The sequence below is a fragment of the Chelonia mydas genome, chromosome 26, assembly GCF_015237465.2.
Source record: "Chelonia mydas isolate rCheMyd1 chromosome 26, rCheMyd1.pri.v2, whole genome shotgun sequence".
Classification (NCBI taxonomy): Eukaryota; Metazoa; Chordata; order Testudines; family Cheloniidae; genus Chelonia; species Chelonia mydas.
Genome location: NC_057859.1, coordinates 830849 through 852326, shown reverse-complemented (window position 1 = coordinate 852326; position 21478 = coordinate 830849). Strand labels below are relative to the sequence as shown.

The window sequence follows — 21478 nt, the reverse complement described above, 5'->3', positions numbered from 1 at the left end:
GCAAGAAACTGCAGAACTGGAATTAATTTGCAAACTGGACATCCTGAAATTAGGCCTGAATAAAGACTGGGAGTGGACGGGTCACTACAAAAACTAATTTCCCCCTACTGATATTCACACCTTCTTGTCAACTGTTTGAAATGGGCCACCCTAATGACACTGGCCTCATTACTACTACAAAAGTGATTTTTCCTCCCTTGGTATTCTACTGTTGAGAATAGCCCGCTTTCACTTTAACTGAATTGTCTCATTAGCACTGACCCCCCACTTGGTAAGGCAACTCCCATCTTTTCATGTACTCTCTCTCTCTCTCTCTCTCTCTGTGTGTACACACACACACACACACCCCTACCTGCCTACTGTATTTTCCACTCCATGCGTCTGATGAAGTGGGTTTTAGCCCACAAAAGCTTATGCCCAAATAAATTTGTTAGTCTCTAAGGTGCCACAAGGACTCCTCGTTGTTTTAGGAGGAGGAGGGGCTGAACCCCAGGCATGTTTGTGAGCCGGACTGGTTTTATCCAAAACCAACCCAGATTACACCCCACGTGCATAATGATTTTAGTGAACATGAGGTTTGTATCCTTTTTACTCGCACCCCCTTTCTCCAGGAATTTTGCTTTCTGTTTTCCCCGTGTGCATGGGCTCCTTTGTCACCACATGCTGCAGACAGCCCGAAACATCTGACGTGCACTGTACTACTTTGTCCTATTTAGTGTTTCTTCATCTACTCATCCAGTTTCTTCCGTGATTCTCCCACAGGGAGAAAAAACAGGTGAGCCAGCCACAACGCAGAATGTCAAATCAAAGTAGTGCAACATACTGTTACCTAGCAGTGAATTTATCAGGCATCCAGATTTGGATACTTCATTGCAGTGGCATAAATCACAGAAAATAGAAGAGAACAGATTTCTCTGATAAAGTATTGTAATGGAAAGAGTTCATACAAGTGCCCCTAAAACTCTCATCTTGGGGTTACAATTCTAGTTGTAATTCAAATGCTTGGTCTTCCTCAGTTTTGGTAAGTGGTATTCAAATCACACATCACCTACTTATCAATCATAGAATATCAGGGTTGGAAGGGACCTCAGGAGGTCATCTAGTCCAACCCCCTGCTCAAAGCAGGACCAATCCCCAACTAAATCATCCCAGCCAGGGCTTTGTCAAGCCTGACCTTAAAAATTTCTAAGGAAGGAGATTCTACCACCTCCCTAGGTAACGCATTCCAGTGTTTCATCACCCTCCTAGTGAAAAAGTTTTTCCTAATATCCAACCTAAACCTCCCCCACTGCAACTTGAGACCATTACTCCTTGTTCTGTCATCTTCTACCACTGAGAATAGTCCAGAACCATCCTCTCTGGAACCACCTCTCAGGTAGTTGAAAGCAGCTATCAAATCCCCCCTCATTCTTCTCTTCCGCAGACTAAACAATCCCAGTTCCCTCAGCCTCTCCTCATAAGTCATGTGTTCCAGACCCCTAATCATTTTTGTTGCCCTTCGCTGGACTCTCTCCAATTTTTCCACATCCTTCTTGTAGTGTGGGGCCTAAAACTGGACACAGTACTCCAGATGAGGCCTCACCAATGTCGAATAGAGGGGAACGATCACGTCCCTTGATCTGCTGGCTATGCCCCCACTTATACATCCCAAAATGCCATTGGCCTTCTTGGCAACAAGGGCACACTGCTGACTCATATCCAGCTTCTCGTCCACTGTAACCCCTAGGTCCTTTTCCACAGAACTGCTGCCTAGCCATTCGGTCCCTAGTCTGCAGCGGTGCATTGGATTCTTCCATCCTAAGTGCAGGACCCTGCACTTATCCTTATTGAACCTCATCAGATTTCTTTTGGCCCAATCCTCCAATTTGTCTAGGTCCCTCTGTATCCTATCCCTACCCTCCAGCGTATCTACCTCTCCTCCCAGTTTAGTATCATCTGCAAATTTGCTGAGGGTGCAATCCACACCATCCTCCAGATCATTTATGAAGATATTGAACAAAACTGGCCCGAGGACCGACCCTTGGGCCACTCCACTTGATACCGGCTGCCAACTAGACATGGAGCCGTTGATCACTACCCGTTGAGCCCGACAATCTAGCCAGCTTTCTATCCACCTTATAGTGCATTCATCCAGCCCATACTTCTTTAACTTGCTGACAAGAATACTGTGGGAGACCGTGTCAAAAGCTTTGCTAAAGTCAAGAAACAATACATCCACTGCTTTCCCCTCCTCCACAGAACCAGTTATCTCATCATAGAAGGCAATTAGATTAGTCAGGCATGACTTGCCCTTCGTGAATCCATGCTGACTGTTCCTGATCACTTTCCTCTCGTGTAAGTGCTCCACTTCAAGAACTTCAAGAACAGGAGGACTTGGGGCACCTTAGAGACTAACCAATTTATTTGAGCATAAGCTTTCGTGAGCTACAGCTCACTTCATCGGATGCATTCAAGAAGCGAGCTGTAGCTCACGAAAGCTTATGCTCAAATAAATTGGTTAGTCTCTAAGGTGCCACAAGTCCTCCTGTTCTTTTTGCGAATACAGACTAACACGGCTGCTACTCTGAAACCTGTCTCCACTTGTAAGCTAACCGACACCTCGAAAGCAACATCCTGTGCAGCTCAATGCCACAATGTGAATGGACCTTGCTAGCGTGTTTTCTGCATTTGGATAGATGCAGCTTCACTGCAAGCAAATACCCCAACTCCAGCTACACACATCAGTGCGCTCATGAGCTGCATCCTGGACTAAAAGCAGTGTTGAGAAAGGGCACAGTACAGGGGGAAGTATTTGTGGATTTTAACGCAGATGAGAGCCGAGGTACAGTAGCTGTATATGGGAGAGACAGAGCAGAGGAGGGGAGGCGAGAGAGTTGTTACAAAGACAAAATGAGCGCAGTGTTTTGCTGCATGTCTAGTTGCAAGTGAAGATACGCTGCAAACATTCAGATTCTTTTGTCATTTTTCCTGCTACGCTTGCCCTTGGGAATAAGATTGCTTAGTATCTGCAGAACCATCAACGAATTGTGTTTTTGTTTTTTTTTTATTCCCTGGCAAAAGAGTGGGAAGGAAAGCAAGAAATAAAGGGGTTATTACTGATGGCTCAGAGATGGAGAAGAGAAACTAAGTGAAACTGACTATTCCTGTTTGGCAAGATTAAAACCTCCTCATTTCATATGCCTTCCCTCTCTCCCCCACTTTCTCACACAGAAATGTCTAATTTTATATGCAGAGTGGAGCTGAGATTTCACTCCATGGCCTAGAGGTGCAGACTATTCCCACTGCACTAAAATCAGTGCTCAAGGAGAAATCATACGGTGGTAGTTTCAAGGTTTCTCTCTCTCTCCCCACATATAATCTATATCTTTGCATGGAAGAGGCCACTCAGAATAAATTGTAATGTGTTTGTGGCTATAAGCCAAACCATCAGATGCGTGGATATATCTTGGGGGTGTGATATATGCAGAATTACATGCCCAGAACCTGATCTTGCACTATTGAAGACAATGGCTGTCATCCCATTGATTTCAATTGGAGAAGGATCAAGCCCCCAAATATCAAGTGGTGGGTGTGTGGTTGTGATTATTAAGGCACAGACAGCTTGTGAAATGAACAATTGGATTATTTTTATTTGAACATTACATAACAGCAATGGAAGCCAGCTGTAAAATGCAGCCTGCCCCAGTCTGTTCTACCTTCCCCGGCAATCAGCCTGTCTTCCAAAACAAACCACCACCTTTGGCCGCTGCAGCCACACCCACACTGCATTGCAACGGCAGCTGATCCACACGGCCTCAAAAAAAAAAGGACAGAGCAGCACAAGACCACTCTATGTGCCAGTGCTTCAGGACAGCCCAAGGCCCTTCAGGGTCCCTAATCCTATTACAGAGCTAGAGGAGACTGCAGGATGCCACTAGCCCTGCATAAAGAAAAGGAGGACTTGTGGCACCTTAGAGACTAACAAGTTTATTTGAGCATAAGCTTTCGTGAGCTACAGCTCACTTCATTGGATGCATCCGATGAAGTGAGCTGTAGCTCACGAAAGCTTATGCTCAAATAAACTGGTTAGTCTCTAAGGTGCCACAAGTCCTCCAGTTCTTTTTGCGAATATAGCCCTACATAGCTCTCCAAGGAGCCAGATGTAGCTTTGGTCCAAATCTCTTTTCTGCATGTTGGCATCCAGGCCTAGACATTATCATCCCATGCAGAGAAGTGCATATGGTTATAAACAACCTTGTCTCATGATTGTGCAGGGACCCTGTTCCTATAAGTCCTGACACAAAGACAGACAAATGAAATTTAGTTTGGGCACAGAAAATTCAGTGCTGTGTCCATTTAAGGCCCTTCCTCGGTATTTCCACTGAGAAACTGAGCTTGGTGCACGCCTCGGAAAACCCTGCAAATCATAGAATCATAGAATATCAGGGTTGGAAGGGACCCCAGAAGGTCATCTAGTCCAACCCCCTGCTCGAAGCAGGACCAAGTCCCAGTTAAATCATCCCAGCCAGGGCTTTGTCAAGCCTGACCTTAAAAACCTCTAAGGAAGGAGATTCTACCACCTCCCTAGGTAACGCATTCCAGTGTTTCACCACCCTCTTAGTGAAAAAGTTTTTCCTAATATCCAATCTAAACCTCCCCCATTGCAACTTGAGACCATTACTCCTCGTTCTGTCATCTGCTACCATTGAGAACAGTCTAGAGCCATCCTCTTTGGAACCCCCTTTCAGGTAGTTGAAAGCAGCTATCAAATCCCCCCTCATTCTTCTCTTCTGCAGACTAAACAATCCCAGTTCCCTCAGCCTCTCCTCATAAGTCATGTGCTCTAGACCCCTAATCATTTTTGTTGCCCTTCGCTGGACTCTCTCCAATTTATCCACATCCTTCTTGTAGTGTGGGGCCCAAAACTGGACACAGTACTCCAGATGAGGCCTCACCAGTGTCGAATAGAGGGGAACGATCACGTCCCTCAATCTGCTCGCTATGCCCCTACTTATACATCCCAAAATGCCATTGGCCTTCTTGGCAACAAGGGCACACTGCTGACTCATATCCAGCTTCTCGTCCACTGTCACCCCTAGGTCCTTTTCTGCAGAACTGCTGCCTAGCCATTCGGTCCCTAGTCTGTAGCGGTGCATTGGATTCTTCCATCCTAAGTGCAGGACCCTGCACTTATCCTTATTGAACCTCATCAGATTTCTTTTGGCCCAAACCTCCAATTTGTCTAGGTCCTTCTGTATCCTATCCCTCCCCTCCAGCGTATCTACCACTCCTCCCAGTTTAGTATCATCCGCAAATTTGCTGAGAGTGCAATCCACACCATCCTCCAGATCATTTATGAAGATATTGAACAAAACCGGTCAGATATCAGGGAAATTAAAGTCACCCATGAGAATCAGGGCATGCGATATTCCCTCCGTTGACCATTCGAGTGCGCAATGGCGACGTTCAGACCCCTGCTGTTTCTGTTCATTTCTGCTGCAGTCAGACCCAAAAGAGCCCAATGAGAATCAGGGCTAGGGGAAGATTTGATCCCCTACCCAAATTGATTATAATCTAAGAAACCCCCGTGTGTGTTTTCTCTGAACATTTTAGTGAACAAATTTATTTCTAGAACTGGTTAGAAAAATAGGTTTTTTTCCCCCCTGGGAGAAGTTTTTTGGGGGGATGGAAGGGAGATCATCATAGAAATTGAAATCAGCTAAAAAAAAAAAAACCCTCATTTTTTCTGCAGGAAGTTTCAGACCAAATTTGAAATGAACATTTGTTTCAAATGGACAATTCAAAATGAAACTATCATTTCCATTTCATTTTGAATAATGCTTTAGAAAGACATCATTTCAAAATGTCATTTTATTTCAGCTTTTTAAAAATCAAAAACAAAGCATCATTTGAAGTTGAAATGAAACAAATTTTAGTTTCAACGTTTTCTGTAGGAATTTTTTTTGGTCTGAATTGACATTTTTCTGTAAAAAGTTTCAGTTTTGACCAAACAATATTTGACCAGCTTTATTTATTGGTTATAGGAGACCGTGAACTTTACATGTAATTATCATTTATTTTGCAGCAGCATCTAGAGGGTTCAGCCAGGATAGGGCTCCATTGTGTTAGCTGCTGAACAAACATACATATTAGAGAATATTCATGGAAAGCAAATTTTGAACTTGTAAAGGGCAAAGATTCTCACTGGAAACCGGATTTGTTCATCTAGCCAGAGAACAAACACCTTGTAACTCCAGTGTCCAATTAAAACTAACCATCCCAGCTCAACTATCAGAAACTCAGAATTATTCACAGAAATGATGTGTTCAATCATTCTGAATTACTAATCTATCTGGGTAAGTCACACACAGCTCACTCCATCTCAGAACAGAAAAAAGAAGCTAAATTCATCCAATAAATTATTCACTACAAATTATTTGCTCAGGTTTCATTCAACCACATCCATTGTATATTGGGAAAGAGATGTATGAAGGTGTCCTATTGATGTCTGGGATAGAGGCAGTTCTCAGTTGCATCTGTTTTCCAAAGAATCGAACTCCACAGAAAGCAAGTTAACTCTGCAAAGATCAGTGCTACATTGACACATAGGCAAGTTCAAGAGTTGCAAAAAAAGTCTACAATACAGAGAGAAAAATATTCAGCTAGAGCGAGAGCAAACTATCCAATCTCCAAAGCCCAAGAACACGTGCAAGTTCTACCCCGGACTCTCTGCAGTACAAGACAGCCAGATTTTCAGAAGTGCTCAGCCTCCATAATTGGGGCTCGATTTACAAATGGGCTCAGCTCCCATTATTGGAGCTGCTGGGTGTTGAGCATTTACAAAACTCTGGCTCACTAGTGCCACATATGGTACCTTAAAGGGGACAGGGATGAGCCCTGGAAAGCTCATAACCCGTTCTTGCACAATTAATCTTTTCTTATGGGGCTGAAATGAGACTTTAGTGACAAACGGCCAGCTATTTCCACAGGAAAAGAGGGGTTTTCTTTAAAAATACCAGCTCTGCAGGGAGTATGCTCGTGGAGCAAAGGCTGTTTTTGGAGTTTCTTCTAAATTGGGACATAAATGGTGTTTGTTCAACAGCTACAAATGGAGGAGAAAAACTAAAATCTGTCCCAGAAAATTCTTTCCAAAATTTTGCATCAAAGAATCAATCTCCTGTAACGGCAGCAGAGACCACAGCAGGTACAACGTGGCCAAAGTGTACATGCGCCGCACTTCACAGCGTACAGAATCCAAGAACTGGAGATTGATTTGTAAGTGGGTTGGTTTTTTTTGTTTTTAAACAAAAGACAAATGCAAGATACAAACAGAAGGTAAAAGTCAAATAAAATGAATCAATTGCACAGCTATGCCCCTTCCCCCTGCTGCTTCCGTTCCCTGTAGCAACATTCCTGGAAGAGCCATCTGTGCCAGCATCGCTTCTTCTAAAATATTGTGTCTCAAGACTGGAGGTATCACCAAGAGCTACACTACAGGGCTTATGTCCTCCCCTCTGCATTCAGCAGTAGCTTAATCCAGGGAATAGAACAGTCTGGGGACCAGTCATGGTTGCTCCCATATTCAAAAGCACCCAAATACCTGGGAGGCATTGTGTTTTATAGGGGCTTTGTCAAAAGGTAACATTCTACTCTGGAGCACAAAGAAACCAAGACAGTAGGGGCCTGGCCTGGCCTGCCAGGAGAACAAACACTGCTGCAGCTGCTGAAAGAGCCGCTCAGAGCCAGCTGAAGAGGAACAAAGACCGAGATGGATGGAGGGGAACGTGCCGGCTCCGATACGCTCCTGCTGGCACCATCAGCGCAGCACCTGCTTCTCGCAAGCAGCTCAACATCTTCGCTGTATCGGAAGGAAAGCTCCAGGTTGGGTCTTTGCCACTCCAATTCCTAGAGGTGGGTGGGCATGTTTGGCTTGTCCCTTCAGATTTCCAGCTCCCTGCACTCACTGCGTCGCAGAGCCTGGTAGGCCGGGTTACATAATGGAGCTGCTGCGCCTGATGTCAGCAGTGTCTGCTGGGATTGCACAGGTATGACAAACTAGCCTGACACATCGCTCCAGATAAACACAACACAAAACCAGATTGGTTTCCCCATTTCCAAAACATTAACAACTCAGCTTGCACCAGCAATTACACAGGCAGACGAAACCAGGCTGCTAGCGTACCCCATTGCTCACAGGTAGCAGTTCCTATTTTCTGCACTCGTGCCTCCGTCTCCTGTGCGCTGAATTTTGGCTTCCTCTTGCAGCATTATCAAGAGCTGGAAGGTTGCTGCCTTAGAGTTGGCAGTAGCTGCTGGGGATGTCCGTTTCAGTCTCTAGGGAAGCCAGGGCAGTATATACAGGGCAAGGCTGTTTTGACAAGTTCCTTATTTATTAACAACATGTCCTCCTCTACCATGCACCAATCAAGGCTCTTGTCAGTTTCCACTGCCAACAGTGGGACAAATTCTCCCTCAAATGTACACCCATAGCAAAACATTCACGTAAACCGGAGCTGAGCTTTGAGCAAACCAATCTGTGCCGAGGAACCCTGAGAACAGAATTGTCATTTTGTTGACAACAATGCAAACCTTGGTGGCATCAGCAGAGTTTTGCATTGAGTTTCATGTTCACCAAGTCATTAAAACCCATGCACAAAAGAGCCCCCACCCTCAAGCTGCCTGTAAAAATTCCCTTCCCCTAGAGCTTGCCAGTGTTCTGGTTGGGAAAGACAGGTCCCATTTCAGACTCGCCCCTGTCACTGATTACTAAAAGCACAGCCAGGGTGGATATGAGAGTGACTGAAGTCCCATTGTGATTAATATTCCACAGCCTGTCCGCTAGTGCTAATGCGTTCACCTTCCATTTATCCCAACACAGCCCCACACAGTGGCCAAATCCGCAATCTGAGTGCAGTATTCATTTCTGACTGACACAAAGCCAGCCTCACATTTACAACCATTTTCACCTTTCCTCCCGAACTCCATGCAGCATGTTCCCTACAGCTCAAAGAGTGTACGCTCTGGTATCCCATGTCAAGGCGGGGTATGTACTGTATTATTTTCCTCTTACTAGCATTATACAATGGGATATCCTTCTGCGATTGCCTCCCTGTTTAATGGGAATTTATTTAATTTTGTTTTGATGATGTGCAGTGCTGTTAATTGCTGTTCTAACACGTCTCTAATGATATATCCTTTCTAATTGTTTATAGCTTGCCTACCTCTTAAGTGCTTAAATACATTCAAATACTAATCTATTCTCTGCAAAATTAGAAATTTCTTCTCAGCAATGGATAGCACAGCACATTTAATATGAAAACTTGAGTTCAAATTGCTGAACTCTTACCTGATCTCACTAACTACTTGCTTTTTGAAACGTAGTTTTTCAATATAGTCTTCAAATTGCAGAACTGACTTTGCAAGTTTAGACAGCAGCAAGAAGAGATGCAGCAGGGAATGTTACAATGGCATTATTTAAACAATCAGAGAACAATATAACCAGCAATAAAATTACTTTTAATTTAAACAGCGTCATTCTGCATTTACGTTTTTGATTGCATTGTCCCATTTAAAATACTACTTGGCCAGTTACGAAATCAGCTGCAAAGATTTCTTCTTTTCATGCATTTCCTTTCTATAATGGATAGGTTCAATGATCTTATAAAGGAGAAGTTTTATCCACAAGGTATTAACATAATGAGACCAAGCAGAACAAGTATTCCATACATTGGGATAGCATTGCCAGACATTCCTAAGTGCCAAAGAAAAACTTAGAAAATCAAGTCCAGGCCATATATTGAGTGGATGTAGCTCAGGGACTTGTTTTACTGTTCTCTAAGCATGGGAATTTTAAAGAATAGTCTCTACATTTCTGTATCAAGATTCAATGATAGCCCAAAAAGTGATTCCACCATAGCAGAAGAACTCTGCAGTTGCCAGCAATAGATTATAGCCATTGCAAAACGTCATTCTAACAAATTTAGGCTCTGAGTAACAAAGAAGATCTTACCTCATAATGTGCCACCCGCTGAGATTCTGATATTAGCTGAGCACTGCACACTTTGCAATAGCTTTCCGTGAATAATTCCTGGTCAATATCAGACGACTTCATCTGCTTACAGTGATACAAACAGACAACAGAACAGAAGGAATGATTATTTTCAGTGCTAGCACATACCACGGACAATAGAGAATAGTTACATTTCACAATGATCCATGAAGAGCGGAGCAAACCAACGTTCTGAAGAAGTTGGATGCTCTCCAAAACTTCATTACAAGTGAACGAAGCTGTAGCATCTTAAATTCTGTAAGCGCACAGGTAAATATGGAGAATATCGGCAACCCCAGCTAGATATCGTTGTATGCAATTCTCATATAAATGGTGAGTTGTGCATCCAGTAGGGACAGCTGATGATCTATTGATTTCTATTCTTAAATGATTTGGAACCATCAAGTTATGCATACAACTAGCCTATGTAAATGTGCTTTCTTATTGCTGATACCCTCCCTTCTCCGCCTTCTGACTGTCTGTTACATTTACTTGCTGTGTCTTTCTTAAATTGGATCATAAATAAACTTTAGGACAAGAACCAGGATACCCTGTAATACAATGGGGTCCCAATATGGGCTTGGCCTTCTGGTTTCCATTAAAATATAATAAATAAAATAATAAGGGACTCAAAGGAAACAGAAGAGAGCAAATGAAATGTTCTCAGCCTGCAAAAGAAAATCCAGACCTAAAAACATTTACCTTTTTAATAAACATAAGTCATTAGTGCTGGTATGATTTCCAGATTTCCACAATGAAAAGCCAGACACAGAATTAGTTACGAAACACCCACCCCCCAAACACACACCCCTTGCTCTGCCATGACACTGTTCGCTGCAGTGTATGGCGACATGTCTCAGTCTGAGGACCAGAAGTGCTGTGAAAACATTTCTAAGAAACACCTAGAGACACAACAACACAGGAGGCGTGTGTTCAAGACCTATGGATCACTACTCAGGACTGATGGATCATTTAAGTGATGCAAAGTCCCTTTGACTTGGGGCATGAGCAGGACTTGAACATTTGTCTCCAAAGTCAGGATAAGACAGGGTATTGACCCACTGCACCTCCCATTTTACATATATGGATTTTTACCATGCGTCATCATGCCTCTCACCTCCAGACTGCCTCCTAGTGGCCAGGTACAACATTACAGGGATTTTCTCAGCACAGCACAGCACCGCCTCCAGTTATCCTAGTGCCACAAAAGTCCACTGAGGGGTGCGGCCTCTCCCTCCAGCCAGCTCACCACTCCGCCCATTCCCCTTCTGGGGTTAACTCAATCTAGTTGATTTCAAGCCCATCTCCCAGCCTCTATCTGGCCCTTTCTGTTCTTCACGGTCTCTCTCCTCTTGGCCTGGGGCAGGGCTGCTGCTACCCCATTGGGAGCGCTATGCAAGAATATTTCCCCCCCCCATGACACTGCACCCCATATTCTCCATAGCGATATTATTATATGATAATGGCATAATTATGATGCATTTTATGCAAGATGGGTCATGTAAGATGTCATTGGAAAAGCTTTGATTTGCTGAATACGATTATCCTATTTGTGTGCACGGATCATTTGTGTGTCTGAAGTTATGACTATTGACTCTGTATTTCACATGTAGTTACACCTGGGTGTTGCTTACTAGGCAAGATGCTTCCAGTCTAGATTGTAAGTGGGGAAGGGCCTATTTGAGGTAATGAAGCCCTCAGGGGGAACAACAGGCCTTAGGAGAAGTTTATCCCCCACCTGGTGAGCCATCCTGCGAACGCTCCAGACAGCTCGTAAGTAATGGCTGCTTTGACTCAGCAAGGCGTGCAAGGGCCGGTGACCAGATCATCAGACTCTGGACTCCATCTTGGGACGTCAGCGTTTTTCCACAAACCGAGGGTTTGAGACAAAGGGTCAGGACCGCCTGAGCCACCTGTAGGGCTTGGGGCATCAACGGCACCTGAAGCTGACAGAGGCCTGCACCGCTATCCAGAGTCACAGGCAAGGTCTGGGATGGGCTGCTCCGCACCACTCAACTTGAGCTGGGGCCTGACTTCCCAAAGGGGGCGTTGAGCTGCTCGGCGTGGGTCTTGGCTCAGCCCAAGCCCTCTCCTTTCCCTTGCAGGAGGTAGGGGATCTTCCCCTCACTGTCTTCTTCGGCTTCTTGGCTGGAGCCGTGGAGGGGGATCGGTGCTGACTGGGGGACGCCGCTGTGCTCCGTGCGGAGCTGGACCCCTGCTCCAGCGCTGGAGCGAGCGCCGACTCCATCAGACGTGCTTTCAGGCGGTTGTCACCCTCCTTTTCTATCCTGGGTTTGAAGCACTTATAAAATACGACACTTGTCGCTTATGTGCCCTTCGCCCAAGTGCATCAGGCAGATACTACGTGGATCGCTGATGGGCATAGGCCATTTGCCAGGATCATAGGGCTTAAATCCTGGGGACCGGGCCATGCCTGGCGGAGCCCCATTCAGGACTAATGAAGACTTTAAGAACTAATTCAACTACTAACTATATACAACTGTATTACAGGTTTTATAATGTTCGCAAGAATGGAGAACAAAACCAATGTTAGCCAAAGCAGCAAACGTTCCAGCACTGGCAGCAAGAAGGAACTGAGGGTGCAGGGAGCTGGCACTGCCCCATATACCGCGGCATGTGCACACCACTCCAAAGGGCACCAGAGCCGGGCCCCTACAGATACCACTGAGGGGGAAAACTTCCGGCACCAGTGCGTGTGGTGAGCGCGCACGCACGCACACACACCCACCCACCCCCCCCCCAATATGGAAAGGACATGAGCAAGCACTTGAAGAACTGCTAATTCATAGGCAAACTAGTGTGTTAAGCCTAGTTTGCATTTTTGTTTATTTGCTAGGTAATCTGCTTTGATCTGTTTGCTACCCCTTAAAATCTCTCTTTTGTAGTTAATAAACTTGTTTTTGCTTTATCTAAACCAGTGGATTTGAGTGAAATGCCTGGGCAATCGTAGCTCAAGGGGAAAAGGCTGCTGCATATTCCTCTCTACATTGGGGTCGGGGGGGCAACTCTGTGAGCTTACACTGCACAAATCCCTGTGCAGTGCAAGACAGTATAATTTGGGGTTTATGATCCAGAGGGAATGCAACCTGGGGAGCCGAGTTACTCGGCTGCACCCTTTCTACTGTTGGTTCATGCAGTGGCTGGTCAGAGAGCCTGCATGTTACTGCAGCTGGGTGTGTCCCTACCTGCGAGAGTGCTGGAGGAAGCGTAGGACTGGGAGCGGAAGTGCAGCTTGTCACAGCAGCACTGTGAGAGGGAGCCCAGGCTGGTGGGTGAGAGGGCTCAGTGGTACCCCAGTTCCAGGTGGCACCCCGGGGGAACTCATCACCCCCTGACAAACACATACTAATAATTAATGGGGGACCCCCTTGAACTGCTTGGGGCCCTAAGCAAACGCTTAGGGCCCGTCTTCACTAGCAATGCTGAAGCAGCCCTTTACCGTGGCGTGTGGGGTCACGGCGCAGCGCTGGGGGAGAGCTCTCCCAGCACCCTAAAAACCCCACCTCCAGGAGGGGTGTGGCTCCCAGCGCTGGGGCACGGTCTACACGGGCACGTTACAGTGCTGAAGCGTGCAGTGCCCAGGGGGTGGTTTTTCCACACCCTCGTGAGAAAGTTGCAGCGCTGTAACGTGCCCGTATAGACAAACCCTAAGTCTGCTTATGCCTGGCACAGCTCTGCCTGGGGGGGTGGTAGAGGGGCCCACGCCCAGCATTCTGTCCCCTGGGTTCCAGCCCAGGGACCCTGTTTAGGCAGCTAAGGACATTCCTTCCATCCTTCCCCAGTTTTCTCTGGGCTGCTCCTACCTGTACCTCAGTCACCAGCATCTTCACAAGATCTGCAGATTCTGCAGCCCCTACCTTGAACTGGTGGTTCCTCAGCTTCTCCTAGGACCAACTACAGAAGCGTTTCCTAAAAACCAGTCTCAGCTCTTCCCTGTGGCAGCTGGATTGTACTGCAAGTCAGTAGCTCTCTCCTTTAAACAGGTGTTCCCCCTCAGCCCCCTCTCCGGGACTGGGTTTGTATCCCATTACTTTGCCTTGGCTTAATCACAGAATCATAGAATCATAGAATATCAGGGTTGGAAGGGACCCCAGAAGGTCATCTAGTCCAACCCCCTGCTCGAAGCAGGACCAAGTCCCAGTTAAATCATCCCAGCCAGGGCTGTGTCAAGCCTGACCTTAAAAACCTCTAAGGAAGGAGATTCTACCACCTCCCTAGGTAACGCATTCCAGTGTTTCACCACCCTCTTAGTGAAAAAGTTTTTCCTAATATCCAATCTAAACCTCCCCCATTACAACTTGAGACCATTACTCCTCGTTCTGTCATCTGCTACCATTGAGAACAGTCTAGAGCCATCCTCTTTGGAACCCCCTTTCAGGTAGTTGAAAGCAGCTATCAAATCCCCCCTCATTCTTCTCTTCTGCAGACTAAACAATCCCAGCTCCCTCAGCCTCTCCTCATAAGTCATGTGCTCTAGACCCCTAATCATTTTTGTTGCCCTTCGCTGGACTCTCTCCAATTTATCCACATCCTTCTTGTAGTGTGGGGCCCAAAACTGGACACAGTACTCCAGATGAGGCCTCACCAGTGTCGAATAGAGGGGAACGATCACGTCCCTCGATCTGCTGGCAATGCCCCTACTTATACATCCCAAAATGCCATTGGCCTTCTTGGCAACAAGGGCACACTGCTGACTCATATCCAGCTTCTCGTCCACTGTCACCCCTAGGTCCTTTTCCGCAGAACTGCTGCCTAGCCATTCGGTCCCTAGTCTGTAGCGGTGCATTGGATTCTTCCATCCTAAGTGCAGGACCCTGCACTTATCCTTATTAAACCTCATCAGATTTCTTTTGGCCCAATCCTCCAATTTGTCTAGGTCCTTCTGTATCCTATCCCTCCCCTCCAGCGTATCTACCACTCCTCCCAGTTTAGTATCATCCGCAAATTTGCTGAGAGTGCAATCCACACCATCCTCCAGATCATTTATGAAGATATTGAACAAAACCGGCCCCAGGACCGACCCCTGGGGCACTCCACTTGACACCGGCTGCCAACTAGACATGGAGCCATTGATCACTACCCGTTGAGCCCGACAATCTAGCCAGCTTTCTACCCACCGTATAGTGCATTCATCCAGCCCATACTTCCTTAACTTGCTGACAAGAATACTGTGGGAGACCGTGTCAAAAGGTTTGCTAAAGTCAAGAAACAATACATCCACTGCTTTCCCTTCATCCACAGAACCAGTAATCTCATCATAAAAGGCGATTAGATTAGTCAGGCATGACCTTCCCTTGGTGAATCCATGCTGACTGTTCCTGATCACTTTCCTCTCATGTAAGTGCTTCAGGATTGATTCTTTGAGGACCTGCTCCATGATTTTTCCAGGGACTGAGGTGAGGCTGACTGGCCTGTAGTTCCCAGGATCCTCCTTCTTCCCTTCTTTAAAGATTGGCACTACATTGGCACAATGGCACAATCAGTTGCAAGGCTTTAGCCAGCTCTCTTCAGCTGAGCACGCTCCCCAGTTAGCCTTCCAATCTGAAGGGGTCAGCAGCCCAGCTTTCTCCTCTCATTCTGTCTGCTGGTGGGAGGAGACAGCACCCGTTTTTATGCTGCTCCCCTTCTCCTAAAATTTTCCCAATGGGTTGGGAGACGGAGGAGCCCAGCCCTGCTTTCTCTGCAAGGTTTTATGCCCTTAAAGTTCCAGTCTCAGATTCCTTCCCCAATCACCATTCGGTCTCCAAATGTACTTATGGGACCTTCCAAACCCTTAAAAGTCAAAAACAGGCACCAGGGCGGGCTGCCCATTAGGCACTGCTGCCCTCAGTGGCAGACTACCTCCTCACAGCACTGTTTTACTATTTTAAGTGTATGAATTAAGATTGCAAACTGCTTTCCATCTTAATTATCCTCCAAATATAAAAATACTGATGTGCATAACCATTTATAACATGTATTACTCCGATCTGAAACATGCTTGTAACACCTGCTAGTTTATAAAGAGTTAATAAAGGATTATCTAAACATGTAATTTTATTATAAAATGTGATGGACACGTCAAACTGCATGACGGCGTTTTGCAACTGTATTCCAGACCCCAAGGGAAACAGCCCTGGAGATTTACTAGGTTTTGCTGTTCTCAGAGAACTATTTTTGTTTTCCCTGCAATTTCCTATAAGGAAATTCACAAAAATACATTAAATGAGTGACCTGGCTAATAGGAATCTCTAAATCCACTGCACACTCCTTCCTCATTATGCAAGTGACTGCAGAAATCAAACGTTATGAAAAGATTTCCAAGGTACAAGTCAGGAAGAGCAAGGCTGGTAGGAACACGAACCCTAGCAAAGCAACTGAGCAGCAGAAATCGCTTTAGAAGCGGCATATAAAAATCTGTGTCCTGATCAAGATCCATTTTCTATTTGTACATCAGTCACAACAACCCCATGTGCAGTCTAAGCTGGTAAACAATACAGCTTCTTTAGCACTGATCTGAGTCAACTGATTGTGATGGAAAATAAATAATGTGGAAAATAAAAGGCTACAGAACAGTGTAGGCAGAAAAATTACCATGTGCAGAAAGCACTGTTTCTGATAGCTAATTACTGGGTTTGAAGGTATGCTCACTCACTTTTGCTACCTGCTCTAGGTTTAGCCTCCATTTGTATTCTCTGGAAAATGATATATGGGGAAACTATTCCCCAATATTCCAGCGGGTATTTCAGGCACCCAGAAATTTCATTGTGAAATCCTGTCAAGCACAGACTGAAAATGCAGGAAAATAGTCTCACTTAAATCTAACAGATTAGCTTTGCATCAAATTTAAGGATCTCAAGCCAGAAATCAAGTAGCTAAGGATGTTAATTCTACTTTGCTTGCCAATGGTACGTACTCTAACATCATAGGAACCCTGCAACAGCTAACCACTGTAGGGCACATGAGGTGGAGCCGCAGCATTAGCTCATCCCTTTACATTATGAAAAACAGATCCTAAGCCTATTCTCCCTCTGTTGTATGTGCACCCTCTCAGTCCTTTATGGATAAACCTGTAGGATTCCCATTAAAGGAAGAGAACCTGATGTTTTCCGTATATGCAGTGGCTCTCTGTGTATTGACTCCGCAGGCCTGAGACCCGAAGAGGTGGGAGTAAGATTGTTACAGGTCAATATCATCCGCTAGCTACATTTCACGTGCTACGGTTACCGCACATTGATGGAATACATCTCAGCGGGTGGATCCAGTTCTTATGCTGTCAATTCCTAAGCAGAATGTTACATATTATGAGTATTATGGAAAGATTCATGTGTGGTCCTGTTCAAATTAACTAATAGGGTCACTTCTCATCACGTGGGACATAGCTACAGACCATGCACAACCAAAGCATTTCCAACGTGTTGTGAGCCTTTGTAACACCATTGGTGCCAGCGGATCCTGAAGTGCGCATGCAAACTAACTGAAAATGTGCATTTTCTAGACAGGGACCACTTCACCAGCCATGAATGTGCAGCCGCTCCTGGAGTGAAATACGGCAATTGTTTAACATCACACAGGAATGCTAGGTTAACAGGTTAGCGCAGGAAAGGCCCAGTCCTGTGACACCCCAAGGACCACTGGTCCCAAAACAAACAACTTCTCCCATTGAAATGCCACAGGGATTTCAGTCCTCATATTCTGCCTCCCTACATCAGGCCATGCGAGTTAACACCCCTGCTCTGGTCAGCTGTGCCATGGGACCCTTATCGACCTTGGGTGTACAAAGGCCAGGACCTTGAGCAACGCTGCATTGCGGAGCACTCCCGCCTGGGCGCTGACTCAGGGGCACGAGTGCCACCCACTGCAGCATGCAGCACACCTGCAAGACCCTGGATTTCCCCGAGAGAACTCCCCTCCGCACACTGACTCAGCCCAGCCTCACTCAGCGTGGGAGAGCTCCTCACTGCCAGCTGGATGTGGCTGAGCTGAAGACATTAAATCTGTGGGGAGTATTAGAAGAGGCTTCATATCTCTTTTACTGATTAGCCCCAATTCATTAATGAAAAACTGAACACCTGTCGCTTACTGATACCACTTCTCTCATGGAGGGTGACCAGACAGCCACTGTGAAAAGCAGGGCGGGGTGGGGGGTGATGGGCAGCTATACAAGATGAAGCCCTGAATATTGGGACAGTCCCAATAAAAGCAGGACATGTGGTCACCCTATTCACTTGCAGAGCAAGCCCCTTGGAGGCACAGTTGCATTCGGTACATTTTCCCGCTTCAATTGCTCACAGGACCAGCCTCCCCACACACTCCTGGGGAACATTTAATCCAAATAATTCTTGTCCTGGCTTCCCCTCCGGCAGGAATCACAATGCACTCTGCCCAAGCCTGCACACTTCCAGCCTCCCAGCCCGTAGCTTCTAAGGACTTGCCCACTCTCCGCTTCCAACAGCGGAGCAGAGGGACACCAAATTGCTCTGACCTCTTTCAGTAGCATGGATGGGGCCTGCCATTGTCCCTCTAATTAGCATTGTTCTCCCTACGTTACCATTAGAGGGGTGGGGCTATTCGCCTCTCCCCAGGTGCAATTCAGGGCTCTACCCTGGTTCAGTCCTGGATGTGCAGTTGTGTCTCTCTAACGGTGGGAAGCGGGTGGCTGTAGATGCGGTCGCATGAAAACACTATCCACAGCGATGGCTCCCACCTGGGAGGGGAGTCCACAGCTATTCTGTGCGCTGACAGGCAAAGCCGGTGCAGGCTCCCAAGGCTGGTTGCTGAGTTTACACAATGACAGGAGCAGAGAGAACCCAGCGCCCTAATCACATGAAGAATGCTGCCCCGAGGGCTCGCTGACTGCCTTTGCATTTTAAAGGGTTTTATTGCTTTTTAATAGAGACACAGTGACAAAGAGGAAGAAGAGTGAGGGACAGAGAGATTAGAGGGTAGAGGAGAATAAATGGAACCAAAGCCTCCTTTATGCCATCTCTTGAAGTCTTTGTATTAGACTAAAGCATGCAGAGGTCTCAGTTATACATAAAGCCTGTGCGGTTAAAAAAAATTCAGAAGCTTTTGGCAACAATAACTGTTTAGGGTGCAATTTATTACCAAGTGTCTGAGAAAAAAAAACCCAGTCATCTCAGCAAAGGGGTGTTCTGTATTAGAATGTGAGCTACCTCCATTAAAGGAAGATTTCCATATAAAACCTGTACCCGTTTATATAAATCATCCTCACAACAACACCACTATGAAGCCAGACAGATTGAGGACAGATTTAAATTCAAGTATCAAGCACTGACAAGGAGAAAACAGAGTTCTTTACCAATCCCACATAGTTCTTGCAAAAAATGGTCAATAGCTAAAAGGTACCTAGAGCAACAGCTGCAGACAAAGTATCACTTTATTTCTGTTGTACTTTGCCGAATGACAGCCGAAATAAACATTCATTTTCAACGGGATTTCTCCTCAGCAACAAACTACGGCATAAATGCAAATTTCACTTGGTGCTAAGGCAGTATTTTGATTGAGCTTTCTTTTGTGTATTACAATACACAAGACACCCACCACTCACCTGTTCAGCAACAGCATACAGACCCAAGCAGAGAGTACTAGAAACACAGGTTGTTAGAATAGGGAAGGGAGAATACGAGGAAGGGGAGAGGGAAGACAATGAGATTGTCCAGGATGTCTCTCTCTTCGACAAGAGACTCTATTGCTCCTGAAATGTCGGTAAGTATTTCCCCAAGCCTGGGTGAATGCTCTCCCTTTCTGGGCTCTGAATCATGCAAGAGAAACTCCTTCACAGGGCCACATCCTTGCTCTGAATGGGCTGAGAACACCTCCCAAGCTGTCCCCCCAGCAGCAGGTCAGATATTTCGGTTTCTGGCTGACACAAGGGTGGCAGAGGTAACTCAGTAGCCAAAGAATTAAAACACACTTTTTAGGGGACCGCAACAAACATCTGGGGTGCGTCTAACTTGAGAGACTAGTGTGACGGTGGCTTCTATTTCCACCCGAACCAGTCCGCACACCCATCCCCAAGCAAGAATGTGGCTCCTGTCCAGCATCAAAGCGTCATTCTACCTGTCCTAGAGATTTCCCTTTACAAACCCATAACAGACCAGTCCCTGTGCTTCCCAAGCAGACAGGCAAGATCCTACAGCCAGTGCATGCTGCATTTTGGAGTATAAGGGACTGGACTCGGGTCCAGAATGGTCCTATTGGCAGGTGCTGTGCTGGGCATGCATATAGGATCATAGGATTAGATGATAGATGGATGTGTACTCAGTAAGATCTGCCATCATTCCTACTCCAAGCTGGATTCACTTTCACATCCCCTCCTAAACAAACACACACACACAAATTACATAAAAGGCCTGATTCTCCTTTCACTTACACCTATGTAAATCAAGAGTAACTTCACTTAAGTCAATAAATTGATATAAAACAGGTGTGAGACCATAATCACACTCAGGGCATTTATTTCAGCTCAAATCAATCAGGATTTAGTATTTCACAGGGTGATAAGAAAAGTAATAGAATGAATGACACACCAGCCAGCGCTGGGTGCTCCCTGTGGAGGGCCACCCATGACTCCCAAAACACTTCTGCCATCTGACAACTTCTCATTCTGAATCATTGGTGTGGGTGCAAAAGCTAAACAGAGGAATACTGAAGCTTTGCTACTAAACAGAACTTTGATCTTCAAGGAAAACTAGATTCAAGTTCTCCTTTTCCTGACTGGCTATATGTACAATGAAAAATAATAATAATATTTTCTTTTCTATTAGATTAAAGCTAAAGCCAGACTGGTGATGGGAACTGGAGGTAACAATTGCAAAGAGCTGGGGACGCTGATCCAGTCATTCCAGGTTACTGTGTTTTCAACTCCTATATGAGAGCATTGGGTCCTATGGTAATAGGACCCCAGATCATGGAGATGTAAGAGTCAGCATAAACAGTAACATTTAAAGGTTCTTGCCTTCCACCTAATGCGTCCTGGAAGTAATAATACAGACAGACAGCACTGGCCACTCCTTAATACAACTTAAGATAATAGGATGATCACAAGGTTTGATGGGCTATGAATTGTTTACTGGGAACCTCTCTGGCTGCCCATGCACCACAGGTACCTGGCGGCTGCTTCCAGGACCCGTATGGAGCCTGCCTTAGCCCCGGATCCCCACGGCACCGCCGACCAGACTTTTAAAAGGGTCCCTTTTTGACCGGGCACCTGACAACCCTATCTGGAGGGGACGGGTCCCAGGGAATACATGGGGTGGGACCGAGGGGATATCTAGACAAGGCAACAATTCAGAGCCCCCCTCTCAGGTGCTTCTGCTGGCAGAACTCCTGCTGAGTTTCAAAGCACTGCGTGTGCTCTGGACCGGTTCCCTCCTGCTTACTGCCGGGCTCAGCTGCCTCACGGGGGTATAATATACCCTTTAGATC

At 46.0% G+C, this 21478-nt stretch overlaps 1 protein-coding gene across 17 annotated transcripts in view; it reads right to left on the bottom strand.

Annotated features, from left to right (window-relative positions):
* The window catches only part of ZMAT4 (zinc finger matrin-type 4), a 241404-nt gene that overhangs the window by 115158 nt on the left and 104768 nt on the right, over window positions 1-21478 (bottom strand). For 8 of the 17 annotated variants that reach the window (XR_006287567.1, XR_006287569.1, XM_043536401.1 and 5 more), the window contains one exon: window positions 9989-10093. Coding sequence is in view for 14 of the 17 variants with exons in the window: in XM_043536401.1 (XP_043392336.1) it covers window positions 9989-10093 (105 nt within the window). In the remaining 3 variants the exon portion in view is untranslated. Of the gene's footprint in view, window positions 1-9988; window positions 10094-13905; window positions 14084-21478 lie in introns of those variants that run through there. The other 9 variants (XR_006287568.1, XM_043536411.1, XM_043536405.1 and 6 more) reach the window with 3 other exon arrangements.